Here is a 15,927-nt window from a genome sequence, read left to right on the forward strand (position 1 = left end):
TTGATCAAGGACACGTTTGTTCCCATCGCCACCAGGTGTCTCCGCAGCACAGGAAACAGATCAACCTGAAATATATATGTATATACACATATGTATATAAACTGCTTTACTTTAACCTTTGATGGATAAATGCCACAACAACAGTGTTATTGTTTGAGTTCACTGAAGGATCCCCCCCCCCCCCCCCCCCCCCCCCCCGTGTGAAAACTCACCAGCCCAACCCCCTTTAAATCCAGCTCAGCTGTAATTATTAGAACATTTTGCTGCCAGAGGGACGTTGGTGGTTTTTCCACAGATCAGAAAGTGTTCAGAGGTGAAGCATGTTTGGACATGTCTGAAACGTATGAAGCTGGTAAATCAGATATGAAACCTCGCTGGGCTGTAAGTATCACTCAGATGATTATAAACGTGTTTATGGTTATTGTCAGTCAGCAGAAAACATGAAGACAATCACATTTACAACATTTGAGGCCAATTCATGTTTTTATGAAGAACCAATAAACACACAGAAATGTGTCTGATGTGAGGGTCACGTTATCTACCGTCATGTCAGCATTAAAATAATGACCATACTGAGCATTAACACAGGAAACACTATTTTCTGCTGATTTGTGTATTTTTGTTGGCATTTTGTTTGTTTTTGGAGTCATTTGGTAAAAACTTTTGTCATTTTTTGTATTTTTGTTGTGTTTTGTCTGTTGTTGAAGTAAATTTGTGTATTTCTCTCTTTTTGTGCACTTTGTTGTTATTTTTGGGTATTTTTATTGTCATTTTGTCTGTTTTTGAAGTCAATTTGTGTTTTTTTCAGTTTGTGTAGTTTGTTGTTATTTAGGGTATTTTTGTTGTCATTTTTGTCTATTTTGGGTCGGTTTGTGTAATTTTCTATCATTTTATATGTTTTTTGATTCTTTTGCTATACTTTTGAGTCATTTTGAGCTTTTTTGTTGTCATTTTGTGTATTTCTGTTGTCGATTTGTCTGTTTCAGTCATTTGGTAGAATTTTGTGTATTTTTCTATCGTTTTGTGCATTGTGTTGTTATTGTGGGTATTTTTGTCTGTTTTAGAGTTAATTTCTGTAATTTTCTGTGATTTTGTATACTTTTGTTCTTATTTTGTGTTGTTGGTTTGTGTGTTTTCGGAGTCATTTGCTCTATTTTTTAACATTTTGGAGCTTTGTTGTGTGTACTGTGTAGTCCATAGCAACTAGAACAAAGCACATCAATGACAATAAATTAACTTCATAATAAACTAATATTTCCATACATTATTTTACATTTATTGATTAAATCACATTCTATAGATGAATATACATCTATAACTAATGCAAACCATTTTTATTCATGTAACTTTTTGATTATAAATGTACTTTAAATAAACATAAATGTACTTTAACAGTTGTCAATATTAATGACGATGATGTTGCCACATAAGCACAGTTTGTTCTGCGTTAATGCTTTTAGTGACTATAACACACACACGCACACACACACGTTTTGGATAAAGGAAGAATGTGACACTGAGCTCATAAACGCTCCAGATGAGTCGTTTTGACCAGAGGATGTTGAGAGATGGTATTTTATTATATTTTGAGTATTTTTGTTGTAATTTTATGTACGTTTGCTGTGATTTGGTGTATCTGTTAATATATATGTGTATTTTTGTTGTTATGTTGTGTATTTTTGTGGTAATTGTATGTGTTTTCGTTGTCATTTTGCGTATCATTGTATTTAGTGTATTTTTTGCTGTTTGTGTATTTTTTTCATACCTTGTGCAGTTTTGTGTATTTTTCTTGTTATTTTGTGTATGTTTTTTTTTGTGTGTATTTTTTTTATGATTTCAAGCAATATTTCTCTGTTTTTGTGAAGTGTGATTTTGATGAATGTTTGCATTTTGTGTATTTTTTGTTGTCTGTGTATTTTTCTTCATACTTTGTGTATTTTTGTCGTGATTCTATGTATCTGTTAATACATACGTGTATTTTAGTTGTCATTTTGTGTGTTTTTATTGTTTTGTTGTGTACTCTTGTTGTCATTTTGTGTATTTTAAGTGTCATTTTGTGTATGCCTGTTGGTATTTTGTACATTTTTCTGTGTTTTTTGTGAGATATTATTGATATTTTGTGGGGGTTTTTGTTGTCATTTTAAGTATTATTTATCTGTTTTTGTGAGGTGTTGTGGAGTTTTTGTTGTAATTTTGTGTATTTTAAGTTTCATTTTGTGTATTTTTGTATTTTTTCAAACAACTTTGTGTATTTTTGTTGTTATTTGGTGTATCTGTGAATATATGTGTATTTTTGTTGTCATTTTGTGGATCTAAAGTGTTGTTTTGTTGGTATTTTATTTTATTTTATTTCTTTCTGTGTTGGCCTGAAAATGACGTGAAATTCTAAAGCTGAAGATGAAACACTGTCATAAATAAGTTCTTGTGTGAACAACTAATCCTGGTTTAATCTCAAGGATTAGAATTCTTGTTAAACTGGTTTAAACTAAACTAATACAGACAGATGACACAGTTACAGGTATTAGTTACAAATTTACAGAAGTGACTCACGCTGTGGAGCGTTGTTCTATCTTCAGTCATGTTCCCAGATGTTTCCAGATGTCAGTGTTTAACAACCGATGGAAGCATGAAATAGAGAGAGAGAGAAAAGAGCAGCAGGTTTAATTCTAAAATTATTAATCAAATATTAAACAAAACTATGACTTTTAGGAAAGAAATTAAATCTGATTCATGCAAACAGTAAAAACAAGGTTGTTTTTTTATTGATGAATAAATCGAGTTTTTTGATGGACAGAAATGATCAATAAAATACACACGAACAATGTTGTAATAAAAATAATATAAAAGCAAAGCAATGGTTTGAAATACAGTAACTGAATAAATGTCTGGCACTAAATGGATGAGCTGCAGATGAACTTTAAAAGTAATCAATAGAACAATTAGCTGAAGCATCTCTGAGCCTCTATCAATCAATCAATCAATCGATCAGTCTAATAATGCTTCTAATGCAGCTGATTGATCAATGACGGTAACTGTATCTGATGGTTAGTGACATCACGTGCATATTCAAACAAAAATAATTATAAAGGTTTGATGTCAGAGGAGTTTACGTGTTTTTCATCATTAATTTAATGTGTTTATGGTGAATTCTTCAGTTTGCTGAGTTTTGGTATTTTTCATATATTTTAAGTGTTGTTTTGTGTATGTTTGTTATTTTTTTGTGTATTTTTGTTCATACTTTGTGTATCCTTGTTGCAATTTTGTGTATTTTTGTTGTTTGTCTATTTTTTTTCATTCTTTGTGTAGTTTTGTGTATCTGTTAATATATGTGCATTTATGTTGTGTATTTTTGTTGTAACTTTGTGTGTTTTAAGTGTCATTTTGTGTTTGTCTGTTGGTATTTTTGTTCATACTTATTATATCCTTGTTGTCATTTTGTGTATCTGTTAATATAGATATATATGTATTTTTTGTTGTAACTTTGTGTGTTCTGGTGTTTTTCTGTCATGTATGAAATAATAACTTTATGGGTATTTCTAGTGAATAAATGATGACTAATGTGTTTGTTTCCTCAGAGATGAATAAAGTCTGATTTCAGTTGAACGTGTGAGACTCCAAAGGGTTATGTAATGGTTCTGGTCCTGATCATGTGACCACTCTCTCTCTCTCTCTCTCTCGACCATCAGTCAGTCTTTACACCAGGTGGTTCAGGTTTACACGACGATCAGGGATTTTCCTCTCTGACGTAACAAAGCAGCACAAACCAAACATCTGTAATCAATATATTATGATTTTGAGGGAAAACATGATTTAATCCAACAGTTACACAACAGGAGGGTTTATTCATATGTTCAATGACCTTTAAACCAAGGAATGATGTTGACGTCACTCACACACTAATTAACCTTTTCTAATCAATGAATCACAGCAACTGGGTTTTTATTGGTTGAAATGATGTTTATATATCTATGTGTACCAGTGATGGACATTTCATCACAAACATGTGATTGTGTCTAATCTGAGGGTCACATGATCTACATTCACGTCAGCATTAGAATAATAACGACCAATCACAGCGTTAACACAGGAAACTACAAAGAGTTACTCTGGTTTTTGTGTGTTTTTGTGTAATGTTGTTTAGTGTGTTTTTTTTTTATGTCTTTGTGATGTTTTGCACGTTTTTTGTGGGTTTTTCTGTATTTTTGTGTGATGTTATTTTATGTGTTTTTAATGTCACTTTGTGTTGTTTTGTGTATTTGCCTGTTTTTTAATGTTATGACTTTCACATTTCTTTGTTATTTTGTACAATGTCTTTTGTGTATTTTTTTTTTTTAACTTTTTTTTGTATTTCTGTGTGATGTGGTTTTATGTGTTTTTGATGTTACTTTGTGTAATTTTCTGTGTCATTTCATTTGATTTTGTGGCTCTTGATTGATTTTACCTCTAATTTGTTGTTTGTTTTTCCATCACAACATCTTTATTTATTTTTTTAAATGTACTAAATTCAAAACGTTACCCGATCAATAATTATTTATTCATTATCCAATAATGCATTGATTAAAGTGGGTGGAGCTTCTTAACCAGCGGTCGGTGTCACTGAACAAATGTTTCAGAGCTTCTGATTGGATTAAATCAGTCACTCAGTCAGAGCAGCAGCAGACGATCAATGGTTAATCCCATTATGTGGGATCGGTCCACAGCATCCTCCCATCGACCGACTAAAGCATCCATCCATCCATCCATCGACCGTCTCTCCTCAGGGTCTAAAGCATCCATCCTCATCCATCCACTCCTTCATTTGTTGATGAAATATTGATATGTGCTTTTATCTCCTGTTGGAGACGAACAGATTCACTTTGATGGGAAGGAAAAGCTTTATTTATGACCAGCCTTCCTGTCTCCTGGGTTTTAATATAACTTTATATTTACGTTTATTATTTATTTCCTCAGGAAAGACAAAAAAAGAACATTTTAGAATTATTTCCTCTGACTTTTGGGATTTCTACTTTAAAAAAAGGCCTCAGACATTTTACACAATGTTAGGTTGTGTTTGTGGACAGCGCCCCCTGTCGGCAGCTCTACTCTATTACCATCTTATTATTCCTCCTTTAACCCTGTAAAGCCTGAATCATTCAATAAATAAATAACTGAAAATTCTAATGTTTTGAAGCTGGAGACTTTATAGGTCCTTATGAACAACCAAAAACAAAAAAAACAAAAAATCAATTAATTTGTATCATATTTGATACATCTGGTTTTTATGCTGAAATGTAGTTTTTTTTTTACCAACACAAACATAATAAATAACCTTAATGTCAACAAATTGGTAATTCCATACAAACATACATAAGTACATATTTTTGTGCTATTTTTATGCAACAATGAGATATCCACCAGTGGAACTGACATGATCAATAACATAACATTTCACTTATTTTTTCTCATTTTGTGGATCACAAACTTTTTATTTTGTATGATGGCGTTAGGTCTGAAATGACTCAGCATTTCACACAGTGTTTACATCTGTGTCTGTTTCCCATGTCAGTTTACAAATTATGCAATTTAAACATTTATTTAATTTACTTGAAAAATAAAAAAAAGACTTTTTTGTTTCTTGTTGACATGTAAAATGAAATAAAATGACACTTGACTGATTTAGAGTCACATGACCTCATACAACAGAGATTATGAAATATAAACTAGTATCACACACTACAGTATCAGTAAAAATGTGAATGTTTTTCTTACATTTTATACTTGTCAACATTGGAAAAGTTCTTCCTCTAAAACCACGTGTGTATCTTTCCTCATTAGTGACAATGTTGTAGAGTTACTGTAAAATAAACTAATTACTGCCCCACGGTGGATTATCCTTGTATTGTATGTATATAATCATAAACATTGGAGTTTTTAAAGAAGAAAAAAGTCATCACACTGTTCATGTAGAGAAAAGTCATGTATTAAATATGATACGTTTGGCGTTATAGGACTAAAAACCATCAAATGTCCTTTTGACCACAATGAGCACCTGTGAGGAGAACCTGGAAACCTCCCATCATCATGGTCTGTAACCAGAGACCACAGCTTTTAGAGCCTCCAGGATCAATATTTATTATACCTAGAAAATCCCACATGACCACTAATGAATCCTCTGGATTCCAGCAGCACAGGCAGTGGAGCTTTACTATATATACATGTCTATACAGGCACACCACAGAAGGTCTACAGAAAGAAACACACTTTAGAAACACTTTAGAAACACTTTAGAAATACTTTAGAAACACTGTAGAAATACTGTAGAAACACTTTAGAAACACTTTAGAAATACTGTAGAAACACAGAAAATAAGAAACAAACCATTTCTTACTGAAATGGATGATACTTTATTGTCATATATGTAAAGCTACATACACTAAATATGTTCTCTGTATTAAACCCCTCCATGAGGAGCAGTGAGCAGCCATGTTGTAGCACCCAGGGAGGGGTTAGGGTTCATATAAAGAACTGATCAACATCTCACAGTGATGGACCAGAGATTAGAACCAATGACTCTACCATTATAAGCCTGCTCCCTTTATTCACACATTATATATTTACCTTCACTATATAGATAATCCACTATATACACAATAAACTATATACATAATAAACTATATACATAATCCACTATATACATAATCCACTATAGATAATCCACTATATAGAAAATAAACTCTATAGATTATCCGAAGCGCTCACTATCAGTTCCACTTTTAGTAGCCGTTATACTACCTTGTATAGCCTTGGACATGATCTGCTGCTGCCCACCATAATTGTACTACTAGTGCATTAATGTTATTGCTATTTTTTATAAATATCATAACATTCTCATTACTGTATTATTTTTTATTATTAATATTTTATATTAAAGTTACTGGTATTCTCATTGTATTATTGTTATTGCTATTATTATCATTATTTTTGCTATATTATTACATTATATTCTTATATTACCTTATTATTATTATTATTATTATTACAATTAGTATCATTAATAAATGTCATTATTAATATTATTGTTTTATTATTTTTTATTAGATTTTACTTATATTATTATTATTATAACCATTACATTTATATCAACATCATTAATTATTGTAGCCAAAGAACTGAAATATTCAAGGATGTAGGTGTGGAGATTAAGTGTTAAGTGGTAAAACCAGCATTTTAAATATATCCAAACACCTTGTATCATAGATAAATCTGTGACGTTTTTAAAAAAATTAAACAGTTTGGAAATCAGTTCAAAATTCAACGATTCATTCTACTTAGAGATTGAGAAATACCTCTTTCTGTGATAATGTCTATGCAACGCTGCCTCCACCAGCACTGGTCCAAGATGGCGGCGCTGATGACGTGTCCCTCCTCACTCAATGTGGCATCTACATATATAATGTCTATGCCGAGTGTCACCGTTTGCTCAGGGTTGTTGTCCACTTAGTTCCCATTGTTCTGCTCGAGGCTGAGCTGCTGTTAGCTTCACTATCTTCTCTCGTTACGCCATTTTCTCCCTGATCAACTCTCTTCCTCTTCCTCTTCCTCTGCTCATCATGGTTAATCTCTCATTCAAAGGTGTACTACTGCCACCTACATGGCACCAGTTAGTCACTACATCATAGTAAAAGGCTGATATTCATTGGAGAGGTCGTCACACTGTCTCCTAGCAACCGCCGTTGAAAAAAACAATTGACGTATGTATAGGTCATTGGCAGTGAGCGTTTGGATTTGAAATTACATATATTTACATTAATGGCAGTGAGTGAGTTAACATTCAAATTTTGAGAATAAAGTTGAAATTTTGCAATTAATGTTGAAATTATGAGAATGCAGTTGAAATATAATGTTGTAATTAAAGTTGAAATTTTGAAAAAAAAAAGTCAAAATTTAGAAAATAACAAATACAGTATCGTGATTAAAGTCAAAGGTTTGGTAATTTAAAAAAAAGTAATTCAATTACAACACAACTCTACAACAGCAACAGATTTTGTCAAATATCACATAATTGATAGTTAATTACAATTATAACATTAATTACATGATTGAAATTATAACTGAGCCCAACACTGTCTATGAAATGGATCAGCAGAGTAATAATTTACTCATTATTTCTTCTGAAAGCACAGGGAGTGGCACACACACACACACACACGCACACGCACGCACACACACGCACACACGCACACACAGCTGAGGTCAGCACTTTGTGGGAGCAGCTCGGCCTGTGGGCAGAAAACGCTGAGTCGTGTTAATCACATTAGGATCAGAACATGAATAAATTAAATTAAACGTGTTCACAGCCTGTGTTTGTCATTAAGTGTCAAAACAATAAAGGAAGGCGTTGATCAGGCACTGATTTTATTGATCAGATGATGTGTGAGTGAGTGCACACACACACACACACACACACACACACACACACACACACACACACACACACACACACACACACACACACAGTGTTGAGTCAGAAAAACCACACAACTGCATTCTATACATCATTTATTATTATTATAATTTATAAGCTATTACACTGCTTTACTGTCATTTCATTATTTAAATAATAAATATGTTCATTCATTTTGCAAATGTTTATTTTTGTTGCTGTTTTTATTTAATATTTACCATTAAAAAAAATTAAATGAAATTACTGGGAGGGAGACCAATAAATGTTAACAAAAACAAAAAACAACAACAAATAAATGCATTAACAAATGAATATGATTTTACATAAATTTATATATTAAATAAATAAAGATTAAATGTCGAGATTAAAGTTTAAAATTCAAGAATAAAGTCAAAATTTTGAGAGTAAAATCGAAATAAATAACATTTCTAATCAAATGGTCAAATGTGCGGGAAATTAACATTGATGAATAATTGATAAAAGACAAATAAATACATTAAATATGAACGAGTCAGACATGCAGCTGATTAATTAATGTCGTTAGTATAACGTAGTTTAAATATTTTTACATTTGGTAAAGATGAGGAAATTGACTCAGAAAGTCAGAGGAATGGAAGTATTCAGCTTGTGTTTATGGTTCAGTGTGGAAACACCTCTTCCTCTTCCTCTTCCTCTCCCTCTTCCTCCTCCTCTTCCTCTTCCTCTTCTTCCTCCTCTTCCTCTGCCTCTTCTTCCTCCTCTTCCTCCTCCTCTTCCTCTTCTTCCTCCTCCTCCTCTTCCTCTTCCTCTTCCTCTTCCTCCTCCTCTTCCTCTTCCTCTTCCTCTTCCTCTCCATCTTCCTCCTCCTCTTCCTCTTCCTCTTCTTCCTCCTCTTCCTCTGCCTCTTCTTCCTCCTCTTCCTCCTCCTCTTCCTCTTCCTCTTCTTCCTCCTCCTCCTCTTCCTCTTCCTCCTCCTCTTCCTCTTCCTCTTCCTCTCCATCTTCCTCCTCCTCTTCCTCTTCCTCTTCTTCCTCCTCTTCCTCTGCCTCTTCCTCCTCCTCTTCCTCTTCCTCTTCCTCTTCCTCCTCCTCTTCCTCAGGCGTCGTGAGCTCCTGTCAGAGTTATTTCCAGCAGAGAAAGAACAGATGCTGCATCAGCTAAAAGCGTCTGGAGACAAGGAGCACACACACACACACACACACACACACACACACACACACACACACACACACACACACACACACACACACACACACACACACACACACACACACACACACACACACACACACACACACACACACACACACACACACACACACACACACACACACACGCACACACACTCACACACACACTGCAGATGATTTTCTCACAGCATCCACACTGTGATACATCTGTGACTCACATGCACAAAAAGCTTCAATTATTAGATTAAACATCAGGTTTTTAAAAGCACAAACACAGGAAGTCGTGCCCATCATGTTTCTGTCACAATACGCAGAGATTCTCAACTGATCCGACTTTAAAAACCAACGTCACCTCATTAACCAAGAGTCTGTTTTTATCTATGATCCTGTTTCCAGGGTATTTAGTGTCCTATTCTCAACCTTTATCAGCCCCAAAATAAAGGTCCCAGAGAGCGGGGACCCTCCAAAATAAAGGTCCCAGAGAGCAGGGACCCTCCAAAATAAAGGTCCCAGAGAGCAGGGACCCTCCAAAAATAAAGGTCCCAGAGAGCAGGGACCCTCCAAAATAAAGGTCCCAGAGAGCAGGGACCCTCCAAAAATAAAGGTCCCAGAGAGCAGGGACCCTCCAAAAATAAAGGTCCCAGAGAGCGGGGACCCTCCAAAATAAAGGTCCCAGAGAGCAGGGACCCTCCAAAATAAAGGTCCCAGAGAGCAGGGACCCTCCAAAATAAAGGTTCCAGAGAGCAGGGACCCTCCAAAATAAAGGTCTCAGAGAGCGGGGACCCCCACTGTAGCTGAAGGTGGTTGAACACAGACATGAACATTGAAGAACAGTCATGTGGAGACAGGACCATCTATAAGGGGGAATAAAGGGGAGATTTTTGGGGTCCATCCATAAAGTCAGTAAATGCAACTCAGGTTGTATTTATTTATTTATATTTTTGTTGAGTGTATTTCTGTTCTTTCATTGTTTTTCACATTTACTTACACAGTCTTGGCTTATTTGTTGTTTGTAATTTTTTTTCATCTGACTCTGGGACATGCACTGTTCTTTTTTAATGTGTACATATGGCAATAAACTCTATTCTATTGTTCAATGAATCAGAAATGAGGTAAAAGTTGTAAATTAGAGCAGCCAAAAACAGTGTCAATATTGGAACATTTAGTTTAAACCAGCAAACAATTGGCATGAAAAATCATGAATGTGGTTAAACTGGCTAAAAATGATCATGAAATATGACAATAATGTGTCAACATATGTGACATTAGGTGTAAAAGTGGTAGAAATGGTTTATAAGTGATGAACATGTCTGGAAAGTGGAGAAAATGTGTAGAAAAGTCATTAAATGTGATGTAGAAGTGTCAGAAATGGGAGAAATGTAGCAAAAATACATTAAATGGAGCAAAAATATGGCAAGAAAAAGTGATGAAAATAGGTTAATATATATCAGCCTAATTCAGTTTTATTATATTTACAAAAAATGTCTTACTCTTATTATTTTTGTCTCATTCCCCTTTCTTCTTTTTGCATTTAAAGCTCTACTAAGAACTTTCTCAACTACAAAATGTAAATAATGAGTAAATAATGCTAAATTACTATTAACTACTGTAATGAATAGGAACTAATGTTTTTCTGCTGCAGACATAGACATGACTTTACTTTCCAAAATAAAAGCCTAAGTCAGCAGGTTTTTTACCTCTTTTATTCCCTGCAGTCACTCTGTCAGAATGAAGGACTTTCCCTCGCTCTTGCCATGACGCGTCACTGCTTTTCCTTTTCCTCATTTTCACCTGGAGCGTTTCAAACCGTCTGTTTAGAACTTTTCTTTCCCACAGGACTTTCACCTCGTGGATCCCACAACTCAAACGTCTTCTTCAAATTAAGATGCCTTGTCCCAGTAACCTGTGAGGCCTTGATTGTAAAGTCAACCCACTAAACTCCATCAAACAAATAACTTCAAATAATGAGATCATCACTTTCTTCTGTTTAGTTCAGTTTGAGTCTTTAAAGGATTTTATTTTGTAATAATACTTGTAATTTACAGTTTAAAGACATATTTGTGCAGTATTTAGTATTTAATTTGCACTTCTGTGTCACACTAATGGTTTGATTTCCAATGCTGAAGATCTGGGACCTCTCTTTGTGGAGTTTGCATGTTCTCCCAGGCTTAGATACAGATATAGATGATATAGATATTCATTAATCCCCCAATTGGGAAATTCTGACATTATACATCTGGTCTAGATCTCTTTGGTTTGTGGGTGTGTAAATTTGGGGTCGATGTGATGCATCTGTTTAAATTATATTCTGCAGCATCTTCTGTGTCTAGTATTTAATGATCCGAATGTCCTTCAATTGTTTTTAAAGAACAACAGACCAAATATCACAGCTGATCAGCTGCTTCTGGCTTATCTCGTTGATCATTTAGAGCAGCGATTATTACAGAAAAGTGTTTGTTTGATCCGAGAACGCCACTAATAAACATTCATGTAGAACTATGACCAACCTGAGCATTGATAAAGGAAACAAGCAAGAGTTTGGTATCATTTTAGAAACATTTTTGTGTGTTTTTACATATGATTTTTTTTTGTTTTTTGTTGATGTCAATTTTTGCTTTTGTAGTCTTTTTTGTAGTCCTATATTTGAGTTGTTTTGAGTGTTGTTTTAATCTTTTTGTATATTTTTCTTACATTTTGTTGTCGTTTTGTGTATTTTCCCTGGGTGGCTGATTTAGAGGTTGTTTATGTTTTTAAATGTAATCTTATCCAGAGTTTAGTGAAACTGTGAATAACACGACATAAATAATAGGTTTAACATCTGTGTTCAGGTCTTTCCTCTCATGTGTCGCTATATGAACCACTTTGTTGTGGCAATTTTTAGTCAGAAATTGTTGTTAAACCATCAACTCGACACCTGGTCACACCTTTACTTTCATACCAAATACAGTATGTTAAATAAACATTTTCTGATTACATTTGATAAGTAATGTGTGTGAATATGAAGGTCACGATGACAATAAAATTGATGTAAATAGTGTGAAAGTGGATTAAATAGATTGGTTTTCATAAATACTGAGGTACATGTTTGTGAATAAACACAGATCTACTTCCTAACCTGATCTCCGGTCACTCGGAGTGCACGCACACCGCCACGTTCTTGTGTCTCTCCCAGTAGTGACAATCCTCAGGAAAGCTCCACGCCGCCGCCGACGCCTTGTGGCGACTCACGGCGTGGACCACGAACCCGTGCAGCTGCGTCTCCAGCAGCTCCACCACGGCGGGGGCGTTTCCCTTCCTGGCCTGGCCCTCCATGGCCTCCCGGACCCGGTCCCTGGGAACCGGCTGAGGTTTGGTGCTGTAGGACACCAACAGGTTGATGTTGTTCACCTGCAGCACCTCGAACCAGTTCCGTCCCGCCACGTGGTGGAAGTGCTCCCCCGCGCGCCAGTTGCGGTACGTGCTGCCCGCGTGGTTGATGAGCCGCACTGACCAGAACACCCAGTCGAACTTCTTCACCAGGAAGTCCAGCAGCTGCTGAGTGGTCTCCTGCAGGTCCTCGCTGTCCTTCTCCTGCAGGACGCGCTCGGCGTCGGCCTTAGCCTGCTCGGGGAACGCAGCGATGCACGACTCGATGCTGGTTTTCATCCTGGACTCCACTTCTTCGATCTTGTTGCTCCATTCTTGAATTTTGTCGTCTTCTTCGTCTGGACCTTGTGTGAGCGCGCAGTGGCCAAGCAGCGCGATCAAACCCAGGCAGAGCAGCTCCTTCATTCGGACACAGAAATCCTCAAGGAGACGACGGTTCCTCGCTACGTACCTGCAAAACACAACAGATGGGAAGTGTTAGTCCTGGAGGTCTGCAGCGCTGCATGTTTCACACCAGGGCTCGACAACCTAATATGTTCAGGCAGGGGAGTCAAACTCATTTTAGTTTAAAATCTTCCTGTCTTAAATTTGACATGTGTTTGACACATTTTTCAGGTAATTTACCTTGATCTCCTGACATGTTTCAACAGTCTACTGCCAGTCTTCTTCAGAGGCGTCTGCTGATTGCTTTGATGTGTCCTTGACTTCCGCATAATAATTCCAGCAAATTCATTTTGTCTTCTTCTTAAATAATATCTTAAAGTTTCTGGTTTGCTGGAATTACTACACGGAAGTCAAGGACACATCATGACCTCCCACTTGTGTGATAATGTCGTATGCTGATGACACTGTCATCTACACGGATGGGAGGGAACCAAACTATCAATGGTAATGGACAAAATATCTACGTGGTTGGATGATTCCTGTCTAACATCGAATGTGAGTAAAACAAAAAAAAAAACGTACGCATAAATTACGCCAGTAAAAGGAGAAAAACTTCTAAATGTCAACGAGTTCAGATACCTTGGCATCATTTTAGATTTGACTAAGCTTTAAGAAACATATCAAAAAGGTATGTCATACTATAAATTATAATCTGTTCACATTTAAATCTATAAGAAATGCATTGACAATACAAGGAACCAAAACCTACTTCAGTGGTATTACCCTCTGACTCTGTGGGTATCATGCTGGTCACAAGCCAACAAATCAACACTAAAACCTTTAGAATCTCTTTATAAGTCAGCACTTAGGATTCTAGACAGGAAATCACCACAGTATCATCACTGTCAAATATGAACCAAATATAAAATGCTCAACTTTGAATGTATAATTAAGTCAGCCAATCTAAAGTTACTATTCAAGATTATTAATAATGTAGCACCTCCATCACTGAAAAGGTTTGTCCAATTAACCTCTGATCAGATGGTCAAATGAAACCATGCCATATTATTCAAATAGAAGACAAACTAGCTGGAATTATTGCTCGACAAACAGTGGCTTTGTGGCCTTTTGCTGCTCATTAGTTAGTTTATCCAATTGCTTCAACTCTCTTTGTCCTTTCGACCAATCACCGTATCCGTCTAACCATCAAAGTATAAACCTCTGGCCATTTTCTCTTCATTCAACACGAACGTAACGTGAACCTACTGAGAAATCTCACCATGAAAAGAGGCGTTACAGAGAGACAGAGGCAGTGAATGTCATGAGTGGTGTTTTGAATAAACTGGTTTCTCATTTAATCTGGTGACTCAGTCTGGATGTTAGCTCGTTGTGCGGACATGTCAGAAATGAGATAAAATGGGAACCAGTTGCACCAAAACACCAGTGAACATGTACAAAGAGCCACAGTGAAAGATGACATCATCTATCAGGTAATAAATCATCAAATGAATTTCAGTATTATCCATTTATTAGTGGTGATGTAGATGGTGTGGAGCTACTGGTGTTTGTTAGACAAGGTGGAAAATCATCTTTGGATATTGGAGATGCCACTCAAAAGCCTTTCGGGTCCGAAACCACCAGTTGAGAACTATGGAGGTAGATGTGTGTGTTTTTCATTTTAAAAAAAGAACTTCAACCCAAAAAAGTTGTTTTTTAGTAACGTAAAGTCTTTTTGATTGAAAATATTTTTTTTATTATTGATCTAATAATAAAGACACAGATTTAACTCCATTTGCTGTGGCACGTCTAATCTAAGAATATAGAAAGACTAATAGAGAAGAACTCTGATATGTTGAAGCAGAAACATCTGAAACAAGTAGAAATTGACACTTTTACTCCAAGCTCAGAAGCTATAGATGAAATGAAGTGTTACCTTTGCACCACCTCTAGGATGGACTCTCCAAAGCTGTTGGTTCCCATCAGAGCATCGTGGAGCACAAACAGGTTCTTCTCTCCTCCCGTTTTGGCAAAATGCTCCAAGAACAGTCGCGTCTTCACCTCCTTGAACTGTTGCTTGGCCTCCAGGATGTCCATGTACTTACGAAACTGGTTCCGGATGTTCTCCTCCACAGAGAAGTACTGGGAGTCCAGCCGACCCTTCTTGATCTCACAGTCGATGTCCTCCAGCTGACCAGAGAGCACGTCCAGCTTGTTCCTGACGGTGAGGAACTGCTCTTTGACGTAGAACACCTCTTTGCTGTGGACGTTGTCCAGGGCCAGGCGAAGGACCGGAGCGGCGGCTTCGCAGAGAGGGAAGAGCTCGCCCACAGCGCTGGCCAGCACCTCGGCACCTCTCTCGAACATGTCCATGGCCGCCTCGATGGCCTCCTTCTTCTGGGCCACCACCTTCTCCAAAGAGCTGCTCATGTTCTGCAACAAGGACGGGAAAAGAGACGCTGTTGATCTGTTGATCCTGTTGTATGAAATACTAAGAAGTTGTGGCTTGAAACCTGTTGCTACGACACATTTACGTACTTTACACGATAGGATTAGTCGGCGGTACAG

General features: G+C 36.3%; 1 protein-coding gene across 3 annotated transcripts in view; it reads right to left on the reverse strand.

Annotated features, from left to right (window-relative positions):
* Positions 1-8,806: 8,806 nt before the first annotated feature.
* The window catches only part of rpz6 (rapunzel 6), a 9,443-nt gene continuing 2,322 nt past the window's right edge, over positions 8,807-15,927 (reverse strand). Inside the window, exons 2-5 of one of the 3 annotated variants that reach the window (XR_003675802.1) lie at positions 15,296-15,792; positions 12,728-13,429; positions 9,469-9,534; positions 8,807-9,108 (exon numbers count right to left, since the gene is read on the reverse strand). Coding sequence is in view for 2 of the 3 variants with exons in the window: in XM_028470725.1 (XP_028326526.1) it covers positions 12,739-13,429; positions 15,296-15,789 (1,185 nt within the window). In the remaining variant the exon portion in view is untranslated. Of the gene's footprint in view, positions 9,109-9,468; positions 9,590-11,121; positions 11,525-12,727; positions 13,430-15,295; positions 15,793-15,927 lie in introns of those variants that run through there. The other 2 variants (XM_028470725.1, XM_028470726.1) reach the window with 2 other exon arrangements.

This window comes from Gouania willdenowi, chromosome 16, assembly GCF_900634775.1.
Source record: "Gouania willdenowi chromosome 16, fGouWil2.1, whole genome shotgun sequence".
NCBI classification, from domain to species: domain Eukaryota; kingdom Metazoa; phylum Chordata; class Actinopteri; order Blenniiformes; family Gobiesocidae; genus Gouania; species Gouania willdenowi.